The sequence below is a fragment of the Bufo bufo genome, chromosome 1 (assembly GCF_905171765.1).
Source record: "Bufo bufo chromosome 1, aBufBuf1.1, whole genome shotgun sequence".
In the NCBI taxonomy this organism is placed as follows: Eukaryota; Metazoa; Chordata; class Amphibia; order Anura; family Bufonidae; genus Bufo; species Bufo bufo.
Window position 1 is genome coordinate 612,826,883 of NC_053389.1, and position 22,839 is coordinate 612,849,721.

The 22,839-nt window shown below is 41.6% G+C and overlaps 1 protein-coding gene across 1 annotated transcript in view; it reads right to left on the reverse strand.

The window, feature by feature from the left end:
• The window catches only part of HCN4 (hyperpolarization activated cyclic nucleotide gated potassium channel 4), a 220,469-nt gene that overhangs the window by 66,915 nt on the left and 130,715 nt on the right, over window positions 1-22,839 (reverse strand). The window contains exons 2-3 of the mRNA XM_040413696.1: window positions 4,893-5,316; window positions 4,521-4,682 (exon numbers count right to left, since the gene is read on the reverse strand). Of these exons, the coding sequence (XP_040269630.1) occupies window positions 4,521-4,682; window positions 4,893-5,316 (586 nt within the window). The remainder of the gene's footprint in view (window positions 1-4,520; window positions 4,683-4,892; window positions 5,317-22,839) is intronic.

Consider the following 22,839-nt stretch of genomic DNA (forward strand, 5'->3'; position numbering starts at 1 on the left):
TGATGCACATTATTTCTGCTTTAAGCTGTATTGTAGATAGTAGAAATCATAGTTGACATCTTCCCAAAATTACTGCAAATATACCCTGACTGCCATCTGGTTACATGTCAAAATCTGATCAAACCCTTACAACTTTTATGTGAAGTGGTTACTGCTCTCTTTTTTAAATTATGCTTTGAGACTGATCAATGTTTTGCTCTCTTCTTTTAGGCATTTACTAGTGAAGCATATTTTTGTCACTCCTTGATCACTGAAGCCTGTAGCAAATAATGACAATTTTGTCTACCACAAGACAGTGAATGTTTCTTGGAAAGTAAGAGATTCATACAGATATTATAATTAACTTGGCAGGACATTTGACAGAACCTTGGAGAATTTGACAGGCTGAATGGAACACATCTGAAATGGAAATGAGAATTTCTTGAGAACTTCAAAACTATGTCTCCTATTACAATATGTAAATACTCAAATCTGCGAATACTACCCATACTATGCTGAACTTGAAATGTGATGAGAAAACACATTCATGGTTTCAATTTTGTGACAAATTTGGTTCAGCACTTCAATTAGTATGAATTGAGATTGTCTTTATGCCATGAGATACTAGAAGAGTATACGAACCACATCTCAATATATTTCATAAGGCCACTAAGGACTCTAGTCTTTTACATGTTGTTGTATACCGCTCTTAGTGTGCACGCACATCAGAGGAGTAAAACAATTTCCAAAGAGGATGAAACATACAAGCAAAATACAATGAAACAGAACAGTTTATAGTTTAAATTTACATTTATACTGCAGCAGAACAACAACCAAAATAAGGCCAATGTCATTAAGATATATTTTCAGAGTACACTCAAAGAGTCCTGGAAGTGATGATACGGCTCCTGCAGACCCCTTAACTCAACTTTATCGAGTCTGCCTGGGATTACATGGAGAAATAAAGATTTCAGCAAGCCTACATTCACATAAAATCTGTGGTAAGGTCTCCAAGATATTTGGAACAACCTCCCTGCCACGTTCCTTCAAAAACTGTCTGCAAGTTTACCTAGAGAAATTGATGCTGTTTTGAAGGTGAATGGGTGGTCCCAGCAAATATTGTTTTTATTTAGATTCCTCTTTTGTTCATTCACTTTGCACTTTTTTAACTGACAAAAGTAAACTATTAACACTTCTATTTTTTTTAAGCATTCTTACTTTGCAGCATTTTCCCACATCTGCCTTAAACTTTTACACAGTACTGTATATCTAGATTTTAGTAAGGCTTTTGACACTGTCCCACATAGAAGACTTATCAATAAACTGCAGTCATTGAGCATGGACTCCCATATTGTTGAGTGGATTAGGCAGTGGCTGAGTGACAGACAACAGAGGGTTGTAGTCAATGGAGAACATTCAAAACAAGGTAATGTTACCAGTGGGGTTCCACAGGGATCTGTACTGGGACCGATTTTGTTTAATATCTTCATAAGTGATATTGCAAAAGGCCTCGCTGGTAAGGTTTGTCTTTTTGCTGATGACACAAAGATATGTAACAGGGTTGATGTTCCTGGAGGGAAACGCCAAATGGAAAAGGATTTAGGAAAACTAGAAGAATGGTCAGAACTCTGGAAACTGAAATTTAATGTGGATAAGTGCAAGATAATGCACCTGGGGCGTAAAAACCCAAGGGCAGAATATAGAATATTTGACACAGTCCTGACCTCAGTATCTGAGGAAAGGGATTTAGGAGTAATTATTTCAGAAGACTTAAAGGTGGGAAGACAATGTAATAGAGCAGCACGAAATGCCAGCAGAATGCTTGGATGTATAGGGAGAGGTATAAGCAGTAGAAAGAGTGAAGTGCTTATGCCGCTGTACAGAACACTGGTGAGACCTCACTTGGAGTATTGTGCGCAGTACTGGAGGCCATATCTCCAGAAGGATATAGATACTCTAGAGAGAGTTCAGAGAAGAGCTACTAAACTAGTACATGGATTGCAGGATAAAACTTACCAGGAAAGGTTAAAGGACCTTAATATGTATAGCTTGGAAGAAAGAAGAGACAGAGGGGATATGATAGAAACTTTTAAATACATAAAGGGAATCAACTCGGTAAAGGAAGAGAGCATATTTAAAAGAAGAAAAACTACCACAAGAGGACACAGTTTTAAATTAGAGGGGCAAAGGTTTAAAAGTAATATAAGGAAGTATTACTTTACTGAGAGAGTAGTGGATGCATGGAATAGCCTTCCTGCAGAAGTGGTAGCTGCAAATACAGTGAAGGGGTTTAAGCATGCATGGGATAGGCATAAGGCCATCCTTCATATAAGTTAGGGCCGGGGGCTATCCATAGTATTCAGTATATTGGGCAGACTAGATGGGCCAAATGGTTCTTATCTGCCGACACATTCTATGTTTCTATGTTTCTATGTTTCTATGTTTCTATATTGAGAAATTTATCAGCATATAATTTTCTATTTGCAGAATAATAAAAAAATTATAAAAAATAGTTCCCTAGGGTGGACAGTAACATCAAACATACAGTGAGCAGTCATAACATAAAAACGATCTACCTCAGTCCCACTAGTGCTGCCAGAGCAGCTCTGATCTGTCAAGGCATGGACTCCACTAGACCTCCTAAGGTGTCCTGTGGTATTTGCTACCAAAACGTTTGCAGCAGATCCTTTCAGTCCTGTAAATTGAGAGGTGAGGCCTCCATGGTTTGGACTTTGTTTTGCAGCCCACAGATGCTCGATTAGATTGAGAACATGGGAATTTGGAAGCGAAGTCAACATCTTGAATTCTTTTATCAAACAGGATAACATTACCCAAAGCATCAAACTATCTCCTCTAAGTTGTGTTCTTCCCATAGTACATCTTGATTAAATTCCTTACACAGGTAAATGAACCACACCCGCCCATCCACATGATGTAAAGGAAAATGTAACTTATCAGATCAGGCCACCTTCTACTGTTGCTGCTTGGTCCAGTTCTGATGCTAATGTGCCCACTGTAGGCACTTTTGGGTGATGCACAGGTCAGAAGCTATGCAGCCCCATATACAGCAATCTGCTATACATTGTGTTCTGACAGCTTTATATCATAGCCAGCATTAACTTGTTTCAGCAATTTGTGCTACAGTAGCTCTTCCCTGGGATCAGACCAAACAGGGTGGTCTATGATCCCCACGCACATCACCTTAGGCGCCATGACCATGCTGTTGATTCACTGGTTATCTTTCCTTGGACCATGTTTGGTAGGTACTAACTAGAGATGAGCGAATTTCCACTTATGAAATTCATTCACACTTCGTTTGTTGGTGAAAGGTGAATTGCGTTATGGATTCCGTTACCACGGACTATAACACAAATCTATGACGGAATGCATAACGGAATGCCTTTAGAGGCATTCCGTTATTCATTCCGTCATAATAGAAGTCTATGGGCTGCAAAACGGATCCGTCCTGTTTCCGTTATGCAGGGTAGGACTCATCTCTAGTACTAACTTCTACATATAGGGAGCACCCCACAAGGCCTGCCATTTTGGAGATGCTCTGTCCTAAAATACCTATGGCAAAAATGACAATATGGAAAAATTGTAATAGAAAAATGAGTCAGACACAGAAGTATTCCTGTCGGGGCACTCGGCTACTTCTGGCAGTCCCATAGAGTTGAATGGAATGTCAGCGGAAATGTGTGTCATCCACTGCATATAATAAAAAGAACATAGGACCCCCATTTTCATGATTGTTGTGATGATGATAAGACCACCACTGATCAGATACTAATTTCCTATCTGGTGGGAAAGTCCCATCAAGTGAGAAAAATTAGGGTTTGCATGATTGTTTGAGCTTATTGTCAATGGAGACAAACATGCTATATGGACATAATTGGCTACACGTGGGCAACTTAAAACTACCTATGGACATTAGGCCTTCCAATAATTCCTTAAAGTAGATTTAAAAGAAAATGCATTATTGGATTTTTACAAGAATGATACTCCAAGCTTCTTTCAGAAGTACATGCCTTCTTTACTATTATATAAGCATTCAGATTTGGTTGCTTTGCACAAGACACCAGTTAGCACTCACAAGAAAACGATATTATTGTAAGTAGATAGTAGAATTATATATCTACCAGTACCTTCCTTACTCAAAAGTAGAAGTAGAAGTCTATGCTGCTATACCGTATATGGTTTCTTATAGTGGAAATCTGTCCCTTTGATTAGAAACACTTAACAATTTATGCTTTTAAACTTGTCTTAATCCTATATGGTAAATGTTACAATGATAGTGATTGCTAATATTCAATATAAATTTATATAAAATAATGTAAAAATATGATATTTTCCACATTATAAAACATCTTCCATTGGGTAAATTGTTGGAATAAATTATTGTATATAATCTTTCCCATTGTAAAATATCAGAATGCATGTCAGAGTCTTTATGTCTAGGGCCAGCTTTACTGTCAAAATCACGATCAAGAAAACTGTAAATGTAGAAAAAAATCCAACAGTTGCTTTAGTATTATACTCACCTGCATACGGTTCAAAGAAACCCAGCATTTTTCAGGAAATTCCTGCAACATGGGCACTAAAAACTGCAAGCAGCCATCCCAGTGGCAAAGAAGTAACATCATGCCAATTAGATTTACAATGCGTACTACAGCACTTGCCAGGTCATACGTCATGTGAAAGATCTGAAGAGGAAAGTATAAGAATAAAAAAATGGACACCAAGTTAGGATCATAGCATTAATCATAGGTAATATCTTAACAGTACAATTTTTATAACTTTTTAAAGACATTATTAACACCACTGCATTGTTTTAGGCCACATTCTCCAAAGCCAATATTGTAGCAACACTATACTTAAAAATAAAGAGATAATATAGAAATACTTGAACCTACTTCCTCCCACTGGTGAATATAACGGATAAGCCTGGAAAGTCTCAGGAGTCGAAGCAAGCTGAGCACTTTAGTGAAGCGTACAATTCGTAAGGCTCTGGCAGTCTTATAAACCTCTGAGTCAATTCGTGTTTCAACAATAAGAAAAATGTAGTCCACAGGAATAGATGATACAAAGTCCACAAGAAACCAACTTTTTAGATAGCGAATCTTTATACGTTGTGGCTCTAGGATAATTTCTGTGTTGTCCTCTACAACAATCCCTGTGCGAAAATTCAGCACCAGATCCACAAGGAAGAAAGTGTCAGAGACAACATTAAAAACAATCCATGCGGGGGTATTCTCCTCCTTAAAGAAAGTGATGCCCACTGGAATGATAATGAGATTCCCTACCATCAACAGTAACATTGTTAGGTCCCAGTAAAACCTGTAAATGAAAGAATGTAATATTTTAGATTAGTAAGACCAACTTGATAAAGTCTTTTATAATGAATATTGTGAGCATGTCATACAGTTTATAACCAAGTTTCCATGTTTATTCTCATGAGAGTTGTGGTAGACACAGATGATTATCCTTGGTATTCCTTTCCAGTGTGTCCTTCACTTTCAAGGCAAAGACACAAGTGAAGGACACATCAGTTTAAAAGTGTGAGAGCAACATATTAATCATTGAAGAAAACAGAAATCAGAGCATCTGGATTAATAAGCGAGGTCAATAGTTATATAATTGCCTGTATAATACTGAGGGGTTATTTCAAGACAGAAAAATAGGATTTTGCTAACTTTATAAAGCATAAGGATATGCAATGTTTTTTTCCACACCAAAATCTGGTGGAATCCACTTAAAATCTGCCTCCTATTATTTTCAATCTGAGTTGCAGAAAAATAAAACAGCTGTATGGGATTAGCCCCATTGAATATTGCTAATTGCAACTTTGTGGATTCCAACCCTCTTGGCATGTCCTTACCAAGGCTCATTCCCCTCATTATAAGAGTGGCAAATCCCAAATCCTTATCTTTTTCTCACTGATGGTTTAGTAATATGCTCTTTACAATAATCTAGTCTTGTTGCAGGGGAAGTCAGCTCTCTACACACTGACTTCCTGGGGAGCCTGTGTTAGACTTGGGTTTATACACAGCAGCCAATCTGAGGAGGCAGAGCTGTGAAGAGAAGGACAAGAGCAGCAACATAGACCAATGATGAGACAGAAGGCATGTCTAAGACTACCTCAGACTGTGCAGACATTGCAGTTAAGCTGTAGAGTTGGACATAAATTAATGGAGATGAGCAAAAATGCAGCCAAGTAGCAAGCACCAAGGAAAATAAATAGCAGGTGCACATTACTTATGGATACTGCAAATGAATACATATAAACCATTTCCAGTGGTGGGCACTATACCTTACTGGCCACATGCATAACAAAGCCAATCATATACAGTATTGTGCAAAAGTTGTATGCAGGTATGCAGATGTGTAAAAAATGCTGCAAAGTAAGAATGCGTAAGAATGCTTTCAGAACAAGACGTGTTTATAGTTTTATTTTTTATCAATTAACAAAATATAAAGTGAATGAACCAAAGAGAAATGTAAATCAAATCAATATTTGGGGTGAGTACCTTTTGCCTTCAAAACAGCATCAATTCTTCTAGGTACACTTGCACAATGTTTTTGAAGGATCTTGGTAGGTAGGTTGTTCCAAACATCTTGCACAACTAACCACATGTCTTCTGTGAAAAGAAGGCTTGCTGAAATCCTTCTGTCTCTCCATGTAATACCAGAAGAACTCTATGATGTTGAGATCTGAGCTTTATGGGGGGCCAAATCATCACTTCCAGGACTTGTTCTTCTTTACATGGAAGATAGTTCTTAAAGACATTGGTTGTATGCTTTGGGGTCGTTGTCCTGCTTCAGAGTAAATCTGGAGCCAATTGAACCCCTCCCTGATGGTATTGCATGATGGATAAATATCTGCCAGTATTTCTCAGCATTCAGGACACCATTAATCCTCCAACAAGCAACATGTCGTGTATAGACACTTGTTATTGTACCACTCTCCAGGTTTTCAGCAAACAAACTGCCTTCTGTTACAGCCAAATATTTAATTTTTTATTCATTAGTCCAGAGTACCTGCTGCCATTTTTTCCATGCTCGGAAATGCAGGCAGATACTTATCCATCATGCAGTATCAGGAAGGCATCTGACTGGCTCCAAATTTATGCTGTAGCAGGAAGATGACACCAAACATACAGTCAATGTCATTAAGAACTATCTTCAGCGAAAAGAAGCACAAGGAGTCCCAGAAGTGATGATATGGTCACCACAGATCCCTGATCTCAACATTATTGAGTCTATCTGGAAATAAATGAAGAGACCGAAGCATTTGAGCAAGCCTACATCCACAGAAAATCTATTTTTAGTTCTCCAAGATATTTGGAACAACCTCCCTGTCGAGTTTCTTCAAAAACTGAATTGATCCTGTTTTCAAAGCAAAGTGTGGTCACACCAAATATTGACTTGATTTACATTTCTCTTTTGTTTATTCACTTTGCATAGGTTAACTTCTATTTTTGAAAGCATTCTTTCTTTAAAGAATTTTTCCACACATGTCTAACACTTTTGCACAGTACTGTAATGGCAGGTTTACGTAGCTCAATTGTTCCATTGATTATTGGGATCAAACTTTCATATGAATGCTCATTCCAGATAATTGGCCCGTGTAAGGCTACTTTCACACTAGCGTTCGGGGCTCCGCTTGTGAGTTCCGTTTGAAGGGGCTCACAAGCGGCCCCGAACGGATCCGTCCAGCCCTAATGCATTCTGAATGGATGCGGATCCGCTCAGAATGCATCAGTCTGGCTCCGTTTGTCCTCCGCTCCGCTCAGCAGGCGGACACCTGAACGCAGCTTGCAGCGTTCAGGTGTCCGCCTGGCCGTGCGGAGGCAAACGGATCCGTCCAGACTTACAATGTAAGTCAATGGGGACGGATCCGTTTGAAGTTGACACAGTATGGCTCAATTTTCAAACGGATCCGTCTCCCATTGACTTTCAATGTAAAGTCAAAACGGATCCGTTTGCATTATCATGAACAAAAAAAAAAAAAAATTTTTTTTTTTTTTTTTTTTTTGTTCATGGTAATGCAAACGGATCCGTTCTGAACGGATCTAAACGTTTGCATTATAGGTGCGGATCCGTCTGGGCACATACCAGACGGATCCGACCTAAACGCAGGTGTGAAAGTAGCCTAAAGGTGCCACAGATCACCCAATAAACAAGCAAAATGCTGTAGAATCCTGTGTATATGTCACACACAAAGAATAAGTGATATGTATTTGTATTTATGCTTTGAGACAAAAATCACTTGTTTCATATAATGACACATTCAGCTCCTAAAATAACATTCTCAAGCAGTTGACATTTATATAAAGAAACAAAACTAATAAACACAAAATGAAAGGGAAATCATCAATTCCCAAGAAACATGTTGGCTCATGATGCCAGATAATGTTGATTTCTTTAATTAAGACATTTTTAATTAAGACTGAAGCTTGAGTGTAGACAGATTTTAGTATGTGCAAATGAGGACTATTGTTTATACAGCACAGAAACTGCCTTTTTAGCATGACATAACTTGTCTTTTTAGCACTACATGGCAATACAGGTCATCGTGTGCTCCCATATTGTCCTTGTTTTTGTGCTTATGCATAAAAATTATAGATGCGCGAGTCTCTCAAAATATGATTTATGTTCGATTCAGCCAAACTGATTGACTGATTCGATTGGGGCCAAATCAAATTTACCCAATTTGAAAGTACTCCAATTTCCCTGAAAATTTGTGGATAATACTCTGAGGTCTCCTACAACATTTTTCCTCTCCCTTTAACTTCCACCTCCTCTCTCTCCCATATCTGGCAGTCCAAGCACAAGAAATTCAAATCTATGCCAGGTATCAGCTGGTGTAGATTAAAACTGTAATTTACTCCAGTAGCTGGCATAAACTGTAGTAAATCTGGCAGGGCACAGCTGACACCCTCTTTCTCCTGAGCCTCATCCTTTTTCTTGCCACTTTTCAAAATTGGCTAGAAGAGCAAAAAGTCACAAATCATGCCGCAAATATGGTATGTGCCATAATTTGCAACTCCTCAGTGGAGTAAATAATTCAATCTGCCCCACTGTTTATTAAAGTGACCCTCCGGTTAAAGAAACAAAATTCACAATAATCAGAGAACAGATAGAATACTTTACTTGGTAACCTCCATGTTATCTTTTTACTTGCAGATCCACTAAATCTAGGCTTCCTCTTCTGCCATCCAATATGGCCGCACTGGTTCTCAGACTATGTGATGACAGTTTCTACTTGTCCACCCCTACGCTTGGATTGGCCAGCACTGTTCAAGTGAGCAGTGTTGGCCAATTCGATGGCAGCAGGAAGCGTCTTTAGGTACCAAATACACAGTATATAATACTGTGCAAAAGTTTAGGCAGGTGTGGAAAAAAAGGCTGCCAAGTAAAAAAGGCTTTCAAAAATAGAAGTGTTCCTTTTTTTTATCAGTTTACAAAATGCAAAGTTAATGAACAAAAGAGAAATCTAAATCAAATCAGTGGTGTGACCGCACTTTTCCTTCAAGACAACATCAGTTCTTCTAGGTACACTTGCACACAGTTTTTGACGGAACTTAGCAGCAAGGCTATTCCAAAGATCTTGGAGAACTAACCAAATATTTGTGGATTTAGGCTTGCTCAGATCCTTTTGTCTCTTCATGTAATCCCAGACAGACTCTATGATGTTGAGATCAGGGCTCTGTGGGGCCATATTATTACTTCCAGAACTCCTTGTTCTTTTTTACGGTGTGGCTAATGCTTAATGAGATTGGTTGTACGTTTGGGGCTGTTGTCCTGCTTCAGAATAAATTTGTAGCCTATCAGATGCCTCCCAGATGGTACTGCATGATGGATTAATATTTGCTTGTACTTCTCTACATTCAGGACACCATTAATCCTGACTAAATCCCCAGCTCCATTTGCTGAAATGCAGTCCCAAACTTGGAAGGAACTTCCACCATACTTCACTGTTTCCTGCAGGCACTCATTATTGTACCGCTCTCCAGCACTTCAGTAAACAAACTGCCTTCCGTTACAGCCAAATATTTCAAATTTTGACTCATCAGTCCAGAGCATCTGCTGCCATTTTTCTGCACCTATGTTCCTATGTTTTCAAGCAGAGTTTTCATGTCTTAAGTAACTTTTTGGCCCACACTTCTCCAAACAGTAGATGGGTGTACCTGGTTTCCACTACTTTATGCCAGTTCTGAGCCAATGGCACTGTGGAACATCTTCTGATTTCAAAGGGAAGTAAGTAACAGAAGGAAGTTTGTTTGCTGAAGGGCTAGAGATAGCAAAATGCATTTTGAAAGCATTCTTTCTTTGCAACATTTTTTCCACACCTGCCTAAACTTTTGCACCAGAGACTGGTGCACTGAACCATTCGAGACAAGAGACATAAAATTGTTGGGCACATAACTAATTATTATTTTCTGGTCAAACTTTTCATAGCTGAAAGATGGACCAGAATTATGTCGATATTAGGTGAAATATTTCCCCACTTTACCATCACATTTGGGAGGCATCAAACTTAATTCATGAACAATGCTCACTAATAAACCACAAGAAACTGATTCTTGGTCATGCTTCTTTTAGAGATAAACCTATTTTTGCATAACACCCTTTAGTAAACTTCTAGTTTATCATATGGCTCTAGCAGGAGTGTACAGAGATATCAGAGGACCCCACAGCAAAATGTACTATGGGAAACCCCGTCCCACACAGTTTCTCAATAAGCATGCGTCAATCACTCCCAGACAACTCAGAACAAAAGCCACAATGCCCCACTTCTTTGACACATATACATTTTTCTTTTCTTTTAATTTTTTAATTAAATTTTAATTAAAAAATATTGTAATTAAAAACATTGCCCTCCACCTCACCCACTTAATCCAAGATAAAGTGGAACAGGTGCTTCACAACTAATGCTGTTTATTCTGAGCACCAGATATATACATAGGGAGAGACTGATAAAACTGCTTCTCCTCTATTACAAAGCTGTTAGGAATTTATGTACTTGCCATTGATCTCTTTGCACTCTGTGTCTGGTCCCCCCTCCCCCTAGCCCCTTAACAGTTGCATGGTCTGCCTACATTGAAGGTAAGCCACTGGGCTCTAGTATTAGTGCTATAATACTCAATAAAGTTTATCAGCTCACCTGCTGCTAGCAAAAGACGTGCACGGAGCTCCCGGACCAGTAAACTTGCAATAAGAAAAAGAAAAATCCTCCGGCACGGTTGTCCGCTATTAAAATCCAAGTTTTATTCGGAATACATTAATAGTACAGGAACACAAGCCATAACAGGTTGACGCGTTTCGACATCAATTAGTCATAAAGATTTGATATATGTTAATTTTTACATTTACACGGATAAGGACAAGAGGACACAATACATGGTAAGGTCATAACTAGCCCCTTCCTTATGTTACATTTAGGAAACTACTGAGTTGTGGCCTTGTACTTTCATGAGATCACTGATATTGACAAATTCTATCAATAAAATATGCAAGTCTCAAGGATAGTGAATGTGTTCAATAATGTTTACATTGCTAGTGTCAATTCTACCTTGCAGATGTTTAAGCCTGGAAAACAAAAATTCCTTTATTACTAATTTACTATAAAGAAACATATAATAGCCATACAGGTTTTAACCCTTTCTGACGCAGCAATTTTCAGTTTTTGTGTTTTCATTTTCCCATCCCTGTCTTCCCAAAGTCATAACTTTTTTATTTTTCCGATACCCATAATGTTATTTTTTTAATTTTTAATTCTGGTTTTGGGGAAAGGGGGTGTAGTGAATTTTCATATTTTTTTTTTTATATTTTTCAACCTTTTTTAAAAACTTTATTAGGTCCCAAGCATCAGATTGCACAGATTGTACAGAATAATAACCCCATGGACGGGCACCATCCGTGAGGTTGTCTGCATCCAGAGGCACCAAGAGAAATCCCATGGGAGCACACCATAGGGCTTACGTGGGGTTCTATGCCTCCGTTCTGCACTGCTCCTTCCAGATTGCGGACCTATTCAAGTGAATGGGTCCGTATCCATGATACGGTGTGCACAAGGCCGGTGCCCATATATTGCGGACCTGCTGTTTGCAGGTACGGCCTGGCAAAGGCCGTGTGCATGAGCCCCTATTCTGTACAGAAATCACTATATCCCAGTTCATTGCTGCCACCTGCTGACCTGAACTGGAATGTAAAAAAATTTTGCCTGTAAGCCTACTACAGGCTCTGGCTCATTATTAGAACAGGGCTCTTTCCTCGATCTCCGATGGATCAAAGTGCGCCTAACCCGGAAGCGTGTGCTTCTGGGTTTTAGCCCTCTCAGACTCCATAGTCACATTTGACCGTGGCATTGGAGGGTTTAATTGTCCGCAGTCGACATTACTGCTGATCGCGGACATTAGCTGCGGGTTCATGCTGTATGAAACAGCAGGCACCTGGTGGCTATGGCACTCGCTCCAGAGCAGACGCCATCTTCAAAGACCAAACATCCACCATACATATACGGCAGATGTTGGGAAGGAGTTAATACAATATTAAATGGAAAAGGACAGCAGCTTTGTTTTAAGAATTGCTGCCTTTTAACAATTACCTTAAAGGGGTTGTTGAAAAATATTCTAAAGTTTTCAAACCAACACCTGTATCTGAATATCTTTGTATTTGCATGTAATTAAACATTTAGCATAGTCACTGAGTTATATAATAAAATGTATCTGTATAGCACCACCTGCTGTTTGTTTTTATTTCTTTGTCCAGCTCACTGAGATGGCCACAAATGCTCAGTTTCATTCTTCTACTGCGTCCAGAGTTGTGATAGGGCGAGAGCTGCCATAGAATGAACACGCCCCCTTAGCCGCAGCAGAAAAGACACTCCCCTTGAGCTGGCAGCTTGATATAAACCTAGCAGAGCAATGAATGGGGAGATCTCTGGATCCATGTGAGGTATGGGTTTAGCTTTGGTTCTAGCTTTGATAGAAATAGATTGTCATGTACTATAAGATGTCTGGTTTTGATTTTTTACATTAACCCCTTTAATTCTGACTGGATGCAAACCATGAAACTGCTATGGAGCTTGGGGGAGCCCATAGCTGAACTCTATTTTACTCTTTCCAATGTAAAAAAATAAAGAAAAATATTTTCAAGCAGCCACCACTAGGGGGAGATCAGTGTAAACAGATGATTACAGTAACTGTATACGTTCCTATTAGAGTACCCACTATTGGTGGCTGCAGGCAGACAGCTTTGTAATAGAAGGGAAGCAGGAGATTTACAATTTATGTTATTAAAATGTCTGCTGCTTCATAAAAAAAACTAAATTCATCAGAAATCCGGGGTGTTGTGCCTTGCATTCTGCACTGCATGGCAGTTATTCACTCACACCTAAGGGTATTTTCACACTAGCGTTTTTCTTTTCCGGTGCCGAGTTCCGTCCTAGGGGCTCAAATCCGGAAAAGAACTGATCAGTTTTATCCTAATGCATTCTGAATGGAGAGTAATCCATTCAGGATGCATCAGGATGTCTTCAGTTCAGTCTTTTTGACTGATCAGGCTTTTCATAAAACCGTAGCATGTTGTATTTTTACCTCCCGCCAAAAATCCTGAACACTTTGACTGAACACCGGATCCAGTCTTTTTCCCATTGACTTGCATTAACGCCGGATCCGGCGCCGTGTGTTCAGTCAAACCGGATCCGGCTTTTGCATGTTAAACCCGAAAAATGTGAAAAAAAAGTCCATAAATGGCGGATCCGTTTTTTCCAATGCATTTTTTCATTGTGATCAAAATCCTGATCAGGATTCAAATGTAATCCGTTTTCACACGTTTTTCCGGATCCGGCGGGCAGTTCCGGTGTCAGAATTGAACGCCGGATTTAAACAACGCCAGTGTGAAAGTAGCCTAATAGGATACTGGGTGGGGCAGGGGAGCTCATACAAAGTTTTGCTATGGGGCCCTATGAGATATGTGTATGCCCCTGCTGAACAGATAATATCTGCATAGAGATTACCTGTTTTCCCCCTTCATGTATTCTAGTTTCCTGCAACAGCATATTGTCGCTGGCTATAAATCTGGGACAAAAGAGTCTGTGTGCTGTGGCCCCCTCATTGATGTGAACTGTATGTGCAGCGTACTCAAGTTGTGCGTAGTAGGTGTTTCTGGGTGTAGTAGTGCAATATACACTAACCTGGTACAGCTGACTCTCTGCAAGGGCAGGTATAGGTAGGAATAGTTCGTGACGCCAGTGCCAAGTAAACGGTGGCACGCCGTTTGCGGATGCAGGAAATAATTTGAGGAAACGCGGTGTTAAACAGAACTTCAACTTTAGTAGGTTGCAGGCAGAGACAATATTGGAAACGCAGTTCCTCAGCATACAGTCGATTTTGCAATTCGGTCGATGCAGGCAATTCAGTACAGCAGGGTAATTACAGAGTGTTAAACACAGGATTTGCAGCAAAGGAGATTGCACTCTAACTCTGTCTGATCCTGGAATGTAGCAATTCTTCACCAAGGCCCATTAACCTAAGTCTGGCTTTATATCCTTGATTATGGCTTTCATAAATACCTCCTCTGTTTCCTCAATACCTCTGGCTCCTCTGATATTTGCCTCAGTCTCTCCTAGCTTCTGAATGGTTCCTCAGGCTAAGGTATTCCTGCTTCTGCATGTAGGAATTCAGGAGGGAATCTTCTCCTGAACAGCAGGCTTCAGGCCTGGACTTGTCTCAGACATTATCTAATCTCCATCTGTAGATTACAGACACTAGACTCCGTCTGCCTTGCACTTCCCTGTCTGGCCTTATATAAACTAGGGCTCTCTAGCTCCCTCTATGGACTAGAACCTGTAATAACACCCCTAGCAGGCCTGTGCATGCAAGCTTCAGTGACAGGGAAATACACACATTACATTGCATTTTACAAAACTGACATACAACAACTTTCCATAATTAAGAAGGGACAACAGCACACCAAGTGACCTTTGGTAGTAACGGGTATTACAACTCCCGTATACTACATACCCCACTGCTTTAAGCTGAGTACGCCCTCGTACTCCATCATGGGTCGCCCAACTGGAATCTCTACCTGAAATAGAAAAAGACACATGCAGGCATACATATATGCAATTCAACTGCATTTACATCAGGTCCAATTGGCAAAGGTGCAGGGCAGTGACAAGGGGCGTCGTTCTCTTCTCTCAGGATAATGAATGGAACGGGGGCGCTGACCTGGCACAGCGTAACATTAGAACCAGGATAGTCCATGACAATGAATAAGTCCATGATAAAACAGTAGAAAACGGTATAAAAGTTCTTGGAGGCTCAAATAACAAACATGAGTCCGTACCCAGGTTATTTCTTATTAAATCACAGTGGCATATTGTAGCTACTTGGCTCTGCAGGGAGGTATCTTCTGTAGTATTCCTCTACAGGAGGATGGGCCCACATGACTGTATCAGGGGGTAGCTGCAGGGTAAAGGGGCCCCTAATAGGTATTGGCCCCATAGGCCTAGGGGTGAACCCTCTGGTGGGCCGTGCCGGCCCTGGCATGATCACTGCAGGGTGTGACATACTTGGTACCGCCGCAGCAAGCGGTCCGGTGCTCTGGGTGCAGCAATTCACAGCAATCGCGGGTCCGGTCTGGGGCACTGACGGAGCGGTGACAACAGAAGGCGGTCGGCGGGTGGTGACAGGCACCCTTACCTCATCCTTCCTCGGCGGCGTCTGGATCCTGGCGGTGTAGGTCTTACGCAACTCCCGCAACTTCTCCTCCAGCCGGACGATCTGCTCACCGATACTCTCGGTGTCGGAGTCGCTGTTCTCTGCTGGCGCCGCCGGCGCAGGTACAGTCACCGCTGATGCAGACTCGGCCTCTTCAGGTTCTGGACTTGCCTCAGGTCTCCGTCCCATCCGGATGTTCTGGAAGGTAGCACTCAATCCTCTTTGCTGCTCCAGCTCAGATAGTGTCTTCTCCCGACGTGGCAGCTCGGGGGAAGGGTAGGGGCTCACCCATTTCTCCAACACGGTTGGCTGCCAGAAGACGTTCGGCCCAATGAAGGAGCTCCGCTCCTGAAAGGCGTGATGGGCCGGCTCTGGAGAGCGTTCCGGTTCTCGCTCGCAGCCAGAGTAGTCTTCTCCTTCTTCTGCCTCCCAATCCTCAAGTCCTCGTTTGGGACGGGTCACAGCAGTCGCATAAGGGCCTCGCAGGCTCTCGGCAGGGGTGTACTCCACTTCCTCTCCCTCGCGGAGGCTGTGCTGGTACGAAGGGAGGTAGTCTCTCTTGACAGACCTGCGATTCACATAGAGGTCTCTGCCAGTAAGATAGTCCTGAATAAACCCGTAGCCACGGGATTTGTCAAACGACAGCACCACTCCCTTTCTCCTTTCCAGGCGGGGTTGGGTGTGCGTATGTCTTTCATGTATGGTCTTGGTTAGCTCCTCATACACGATCTTAGTCTTGGTATTCCGCTTGATAGCGGCCTCCCGAATCTCCGCCATCAGGGAAGACCATTTAAACGATGGCTGAAAAAAGTCCCTCCATGAGCCATAGTAGGGCTCGGGTTCTTTCTCCCTGGTGCGGCAGGCAGGTTGCTCCGGTCCCGGAGCGTAGGCCGGTGGAGCCTCCTCTGGCTCTACACCGGTGTCGGTCATTTTTCCAATCATAGGTGCGGACGCTGCAGCAACACTCTGCTCACAATCCAACATGCTCGATCCTACTGAGGAGAGCGATAGGGACGCGTCAATTAAAGTAGTCAGCTCCTCCCATTGCACTGGGAGGCCGCCCCCCAGGTATCTCAATATAGGGAAGGCGGTGTCCATGCTGGCAGACATGCAAATGTCCAGATAAGCCGTGGCGCCTGCCCTTGACCTTCTTCCCGCCTTTTCCTCAGAAAGGCGCCAATTTTTCCCGCCTTTTCGGGATGAAGGTGACGCAGCAGTAAATTCAGCCAGCTCAGCGGCCATCTTTAGGTACAAACGCTGTCTGTTCACTGACAGCAAGCAGGAATGTTTAAAGTCCACAAAACCACAATCCAATGCGGCGATTTTCTTCCTCTGGGTAGCGCAACCCTGCACAGCGCTTTTTAGAGGTTTTTGGAACACTTTGGGTACGATCTTCAGTCCACAAAGTCCACTTGAAATAAACAGGCAAATTTGTCACTTTGGTCACAGGGCAACGGTATAAGGCACAAAGTTCACGCTTCTTGCACTATAAAGCGTGCGTATCCTGTTCGTGACGCCAAAAGAGAAGTGCAGCGTACTCAAGTTGTGCGTAGTAGGTGTTTCTGGGTGTAGTAGTGCAATATACACTAACCTGGTACAGCTGACTCTCTGCAAGGGCAGGTATAGGTAGGAATAGTTCGTGACGCCAGTGCCAAGTAAACGGTGGCACGCCGTTTGCGGATGCAGGAAATAATTTGAGGAAACGCGGTGTTAAACAGAACTTCAACTTTAGTAGGTTGCAGGCAGAGACAATATTGGAAACGCAGTTCCTCAGCATACAGTCGATTTTGCAATTCGGTCGATGCAGGCAATTCAGTACAGCAGGGTAATTACAGAGTGTTAAACACAGGATTTGCAGCAAAGGAGATTGCACTCTAACTCTGTCTGATCCTGGAATGTAGCAATTCTTCACCAAGGCCCATTAACCTAAGTCTGGCTTTATATCCTTGATTATGGCTTTCATAAATACCTCCTCTGTTTCCTCAATACCTCTGGCTCCTCTGATATTTGCCTCAGTCTCTCCTAGCTTCTGAATGGTTCCTCAGGCTAAGGTATTCCTGCTTCTGCATGTAGGAATTCAGGAGGGAATCTTCTCCTGAACAGCAGGCTTCAGGCCTGGACTTGTCTCAGACATTATCTAATCTCCATCTGTAGATTACAGACACTAGACTCCGTCTGCCTTGCACTTCCCTGTCTGGCCTTATATAAACTAGGGCTCTCTAGCTCCCTCTATGGACTAGAACCTGTAATAACACCCCTAGCAGGCCTGTGCATGCAAGCTTCAGTGACAGGGAAATACACACATTACATTGCATTTTACAAAACTGACATACAACAACTTTCCATAATTAAGAAGGGACAACAGCACACCAAGTGACCTTTGGTAGTAACGGGTATTACAACTCCCGTATACTACATATGCAGTTCTGTAGATGACAGCATTCAATATAGACTAGTTATTCAACATCTGTAATTCTACGTACTTTTTATACTCTTCTATAAACAATCCTTTCAGCACTCAAGGGGTTACCCATTATTTACCAGTTGTATTATCCATTCCCTGTATTCCCTAGGGCTTTTGGCAAGGCTTAAAGGCTATGTACACCTTTGGGCACAATTTTTTTATGATTGCACTTTACCAATTTGAGGCAAAAAAAAAATAATCACTTTTTCAATTGGTCTTTCTTAAAAATATTAAGCTGTTCTGTCACACAGGGTTAGGCTACTTTCACACTAGCGTTCGGAGCGGATCCGTCTGATGTTTCATCAGACGGATCCGCTCCGATAATGCAGACGTTCGCATCCGTTCAGAACGGATGCGTCTGCATTAAAACTTAGAAAATTTTCTAAGTGTGAAAGTAGCCTGAGCGGATCCGTTCAGACTTTACATTGAAAGTCAATGGGGAACTGATCCGCTTGAAGATTGAGCCATATTGTGTCATCTTCAAGCGGATCCGTCCTCATTGACTTCCATTATAAGTCTGGACGGATCCGCTCGCCTCCGCACGGCCAGGCGGACACCCGAACGCTGCAAGCAGCATTCAGGTGTCCGCTCACTGAGCGGAGCGGAGGCTGAACGCTGGCAGGCGGATGCATTCTCAGTGGATCCGCCTCCACTGAGAATGCATTGGGGCCAGACGGATGCGTTCGGGGCCGCTCGTGAGCCCCTTCAAACGGTGCGCACGAGCGGACACCCGAACGCTAGTGTAAAAGTAGCCTTACCTGTTTTTCTGTGTGACTGGTAGTTTCACTTTGTGCCAGTCATCTAATAAACCTTATCTCTAAGCTACTAAGAGGTCATAAAAACTTATTTAAGCCACATAAGATAAGAACTGAGCTATAATATGTATGTATATATATATATATATATATATATATATATATGTATTTGTTATATCAGAGAGCAGAGATAAGGAGCCAGTCAGATCCCCAACTGACAGAAAAGACAGAAATCCAGAGGCTGCTACTAGAGCATCTCAGCTATGTACTTTACACTAAAAAGGATTCCATTTTTTTTTATAAAGACCAATTTCAAAAATGTTTTTTTTTAACTCATAATGAGTACAATGCACTAATAAAAAAATGTAGCCTTTAATACCCAAATTAAACATTGTTTTATGTTTCAAAAAATACCTAGTTGTTTTTAGAACTACTGTCCTCAATGTTCTTACTATCTAAGTATTCGACAGTATGTTGTGTGTTTACGTCTGTATACTAGACATCCAGTATCAATTAGTGAAAATAAAACATTAATTACTTATACACGCCATGGTTGGCAACTAGCTGTAAAGCCTAGGACTGTGTCAAAATAGGAGACTCGACAAAGTGTTTGTAATAGATAATGTGTCTGCGATTATTTTGAAGCCAAAACCAGAAGTGAATAAGAATAGAGAAGTTGTATGTTTGCTGTATACAATCTCTCCTTGATCCACTAGAAACCTGACCATATGGTCGTAATCCTTAGGCCCCTTTCACACGAGCGAGTATTCCGCGCGGATGCGTTGCGGGAGGTGAACGCATTGCACCCGCACTGCATTCTGACCCATTCATTTCTATGGGGCTGTGCACACGAGCGGTGATTTTCACGCATCACTTGTGCGTTGCGTGAAAATCGCAGCATGCTCCTCTTTGTGCGTTTTTCACGCAACGCAGGCCCCATAGAAGTGAATGGGGTTGCGTGAAAATCGCAAGCATCCGCAAGCAAGTGCGGATGCGGTGCGATTTTCACGCATGGTTGCTAAGTGACAGTCTATAAACTGTATTATTTTCCCTTATAACATGGTTATAAGGGAAAATAATAACATTCTGAATACAGAATGCTTAGTAGGTGATCAATTGAGGGTTAAAAAATAAATAAAAAATTAACTCACCTTCTCCTCTTGTTCGCGTAGCTCCCGGTCTCTTCTTTACTTCTCAAAAGATGAACTATCGGCTAAAGGACCTTTGGTGACGTCAGATCACATGCTCCAATCACATGGTCCATCACCGTGGTGATGGACCATGTGATTGGAGCATGTGATCTGACGTCACCACAGGTCCTAGCCGATAGTTCATCTTTTGAGAAGTAAAGAATAGACCGGGAGCTACGCGAACAAGAGGAGAAGGTGAGTTTATTTTTTTTTAACCCTCAATTGATCATCTACTATGCATTCTGTAATCAGAATGCTATTATTTTCCCGTATAACCATGTTAGAAAGGTAAAATAATAAAATCTACACAACACCTAACCGAAGCCCGAACTTCTGTAAAGAAGTTTGGGTTAGGGTACCAAACATGCGTGATTTTTCTCACGCGAGTGCAAAACGCATTACAATGTTTTGCACTCGCGCGTAAAAATCGCGGGTGTTCCCGCAACGCACCCGCACATTTTCCCGCAACGCCCGTGTGAAAGGGGCCTTAGAGTTTAAGGCCAAAAGGGCGTAAGGCCATACATGGTGGTGAGGCAACCGAAAACCGCAGTGACAAACACGACTGCTGTGGTTTTCAAATTCATAGCTAAGTGTAGATGCTTCAGTTTACCAATGAAACAGCTGCTTCATGGCAAACTGAAGCATCCAGTCAACATTTAATATGAAAACTGCAGTAGCCCCATCATGTTGTGGTCTCTGGCTTTACAGCAGCACCAGGGCCATCCTGTTGGGCCTTAACCTTGGCATGACCACCACTGCTGGATTGCAGGGTGGTCGTAACCATGGAAACGAGCAGATTATAATGTGATGGAAAATTTAATCGAGCCAGCAAAGGAGGCAATATGGACAATCACAATACATTAGCAAGTGCTTTGTATTAACTTCATCTACAAAATAAATGCTAATTGCTGAGGTGAGACAACCCTTTTAATGCTGCAAATATGTTCATATTAATAATATGCGATACAGACAACTATTGTTTACAATCTGTGGGTAAAGACATAGGCTGACTTTTTTTTTTTTTGTTAACCAGTAAAAGCAATGCAAAAGGTTGCCCACTCTGACCCAAATACTAGTGTAATTTTTTTTTTTTTTATAAAGATGACCTTTCACCATAAAATGCTGTACAATCTGCAAGCAGCATGTTATAGTAAAACTTGTAATTTATACATTTGAACTTCATTTTTTTTTCTAATTTTAGACCACCCCTGTGAACAGCTTGCACTACACGCAGGAGGTGTTATCAGTGATTGATAGCATCCTCTGTGTAAGTGTGTATACAGAGATAGCTGTCAGTCACTGATAGATCTACACAGGGCAGGTGTTATCAGTGATTGATAGCATTCTCTGTGTAAGTGTGTATACAGAGATAGCTGTCAGTCACTGACAGCTATACACAGGGGAGGTGTTATCAGTGATTGATAGCATTCTCTGTGTAAGTGTGTATACAGAGATAGCTGTCAGTCACCAACAGCTGTACACAGGGGGGTGCTATCAGTGATTGATAGCATTCTCTGTGTAAGTGTGTATACAGACATAGCTGTCAGTCCCTGACAGCTGTACACACACAGGGGAGGTGTTATCAGTGATTGATAGCATTCTCTGTGTAAGTGTGTATACAGAGATAGCTGTCAGTCAATGTCAGCTATACGCAGGGGAAGTGTTTCTCAGTGATTGGTATCATTCTCTGTGTAAGTGTGTATACAGAGATAGCTGTCAGTCACCAACAGCTGTACACAGGGGGGTGCTATCAGTGATTGATAGCATTCTCTGTGTAAGTGTGTATACAGAGATAGCTGTCAGTCTCTGATAGCTATACACAGAGGAGGTGTTATCAGTGACTGATAATATTCTCTGTGTAAGTGTGTATACAGAGATAGCTATCACTCACTGATAGTTATGTGGTGGCTGTCAGTGGTGGAATCAGCCATATTCTATGGTGTGGTTTGTTCAGGGAGCAGCTTACTGTATCTGTGGCTGAGAGACAGAGATTAGATATGCTCATTAAGAAGGCCAGCTCTGTCCTATGTTGTCCACTTGATCTATTGCAGGAGGTGGGTGACAGAAGAACTTTAGCAAAATTAACATAATTGTTAGACAATGTCTCCCACCCCATGCATGAAGATGGAGAGCTCCTTCAGTGACAGACTGCTGCATCCTAGGTGCACGAAGGAATGTTATCGGAGGACCTTCTTCCCAGCAGCGGTTAGGATTTATAACCACCACTGTTCCCAGAAACCCATTAGTGAATTTTTTTTAAGTAAATTCTGTGTTATGTTTTTCTTGTATTTGACTCTTTAATTTCTAATTACTCTTATTTTGCTCTTGTTGTGAATGTGATTGCTGCTATGCCAAAATTTCCCCACTGAGCGACAATGAAGGGATTTTCTTCTTCTTCTTATACATGGGAGGTGTTATCAGTGATAGCATTCCCTGTGTGTGTATACAGAGATAGCTGTCAGTCACTGATAGATGTACACGGAGGAGGTGTTATAAGTGATTGATAGCATTCTCTGTGTGTAATTGTGTATACAGAGATAGCTGTCAGTCACTGAAAACTGTATAAGGGAATGTGTTATCAGTGATTAATAGCATTCTCTGTGTAAGTGTGCATACATAGCTGTCAGTCACTGATAGCTGTACACAGGGGGGTGTTATCAGTGATTTATAGCATTCTCTGTGTGTAATTGTGTATACAGAGATAGCTGTCAGTCACTGATAAC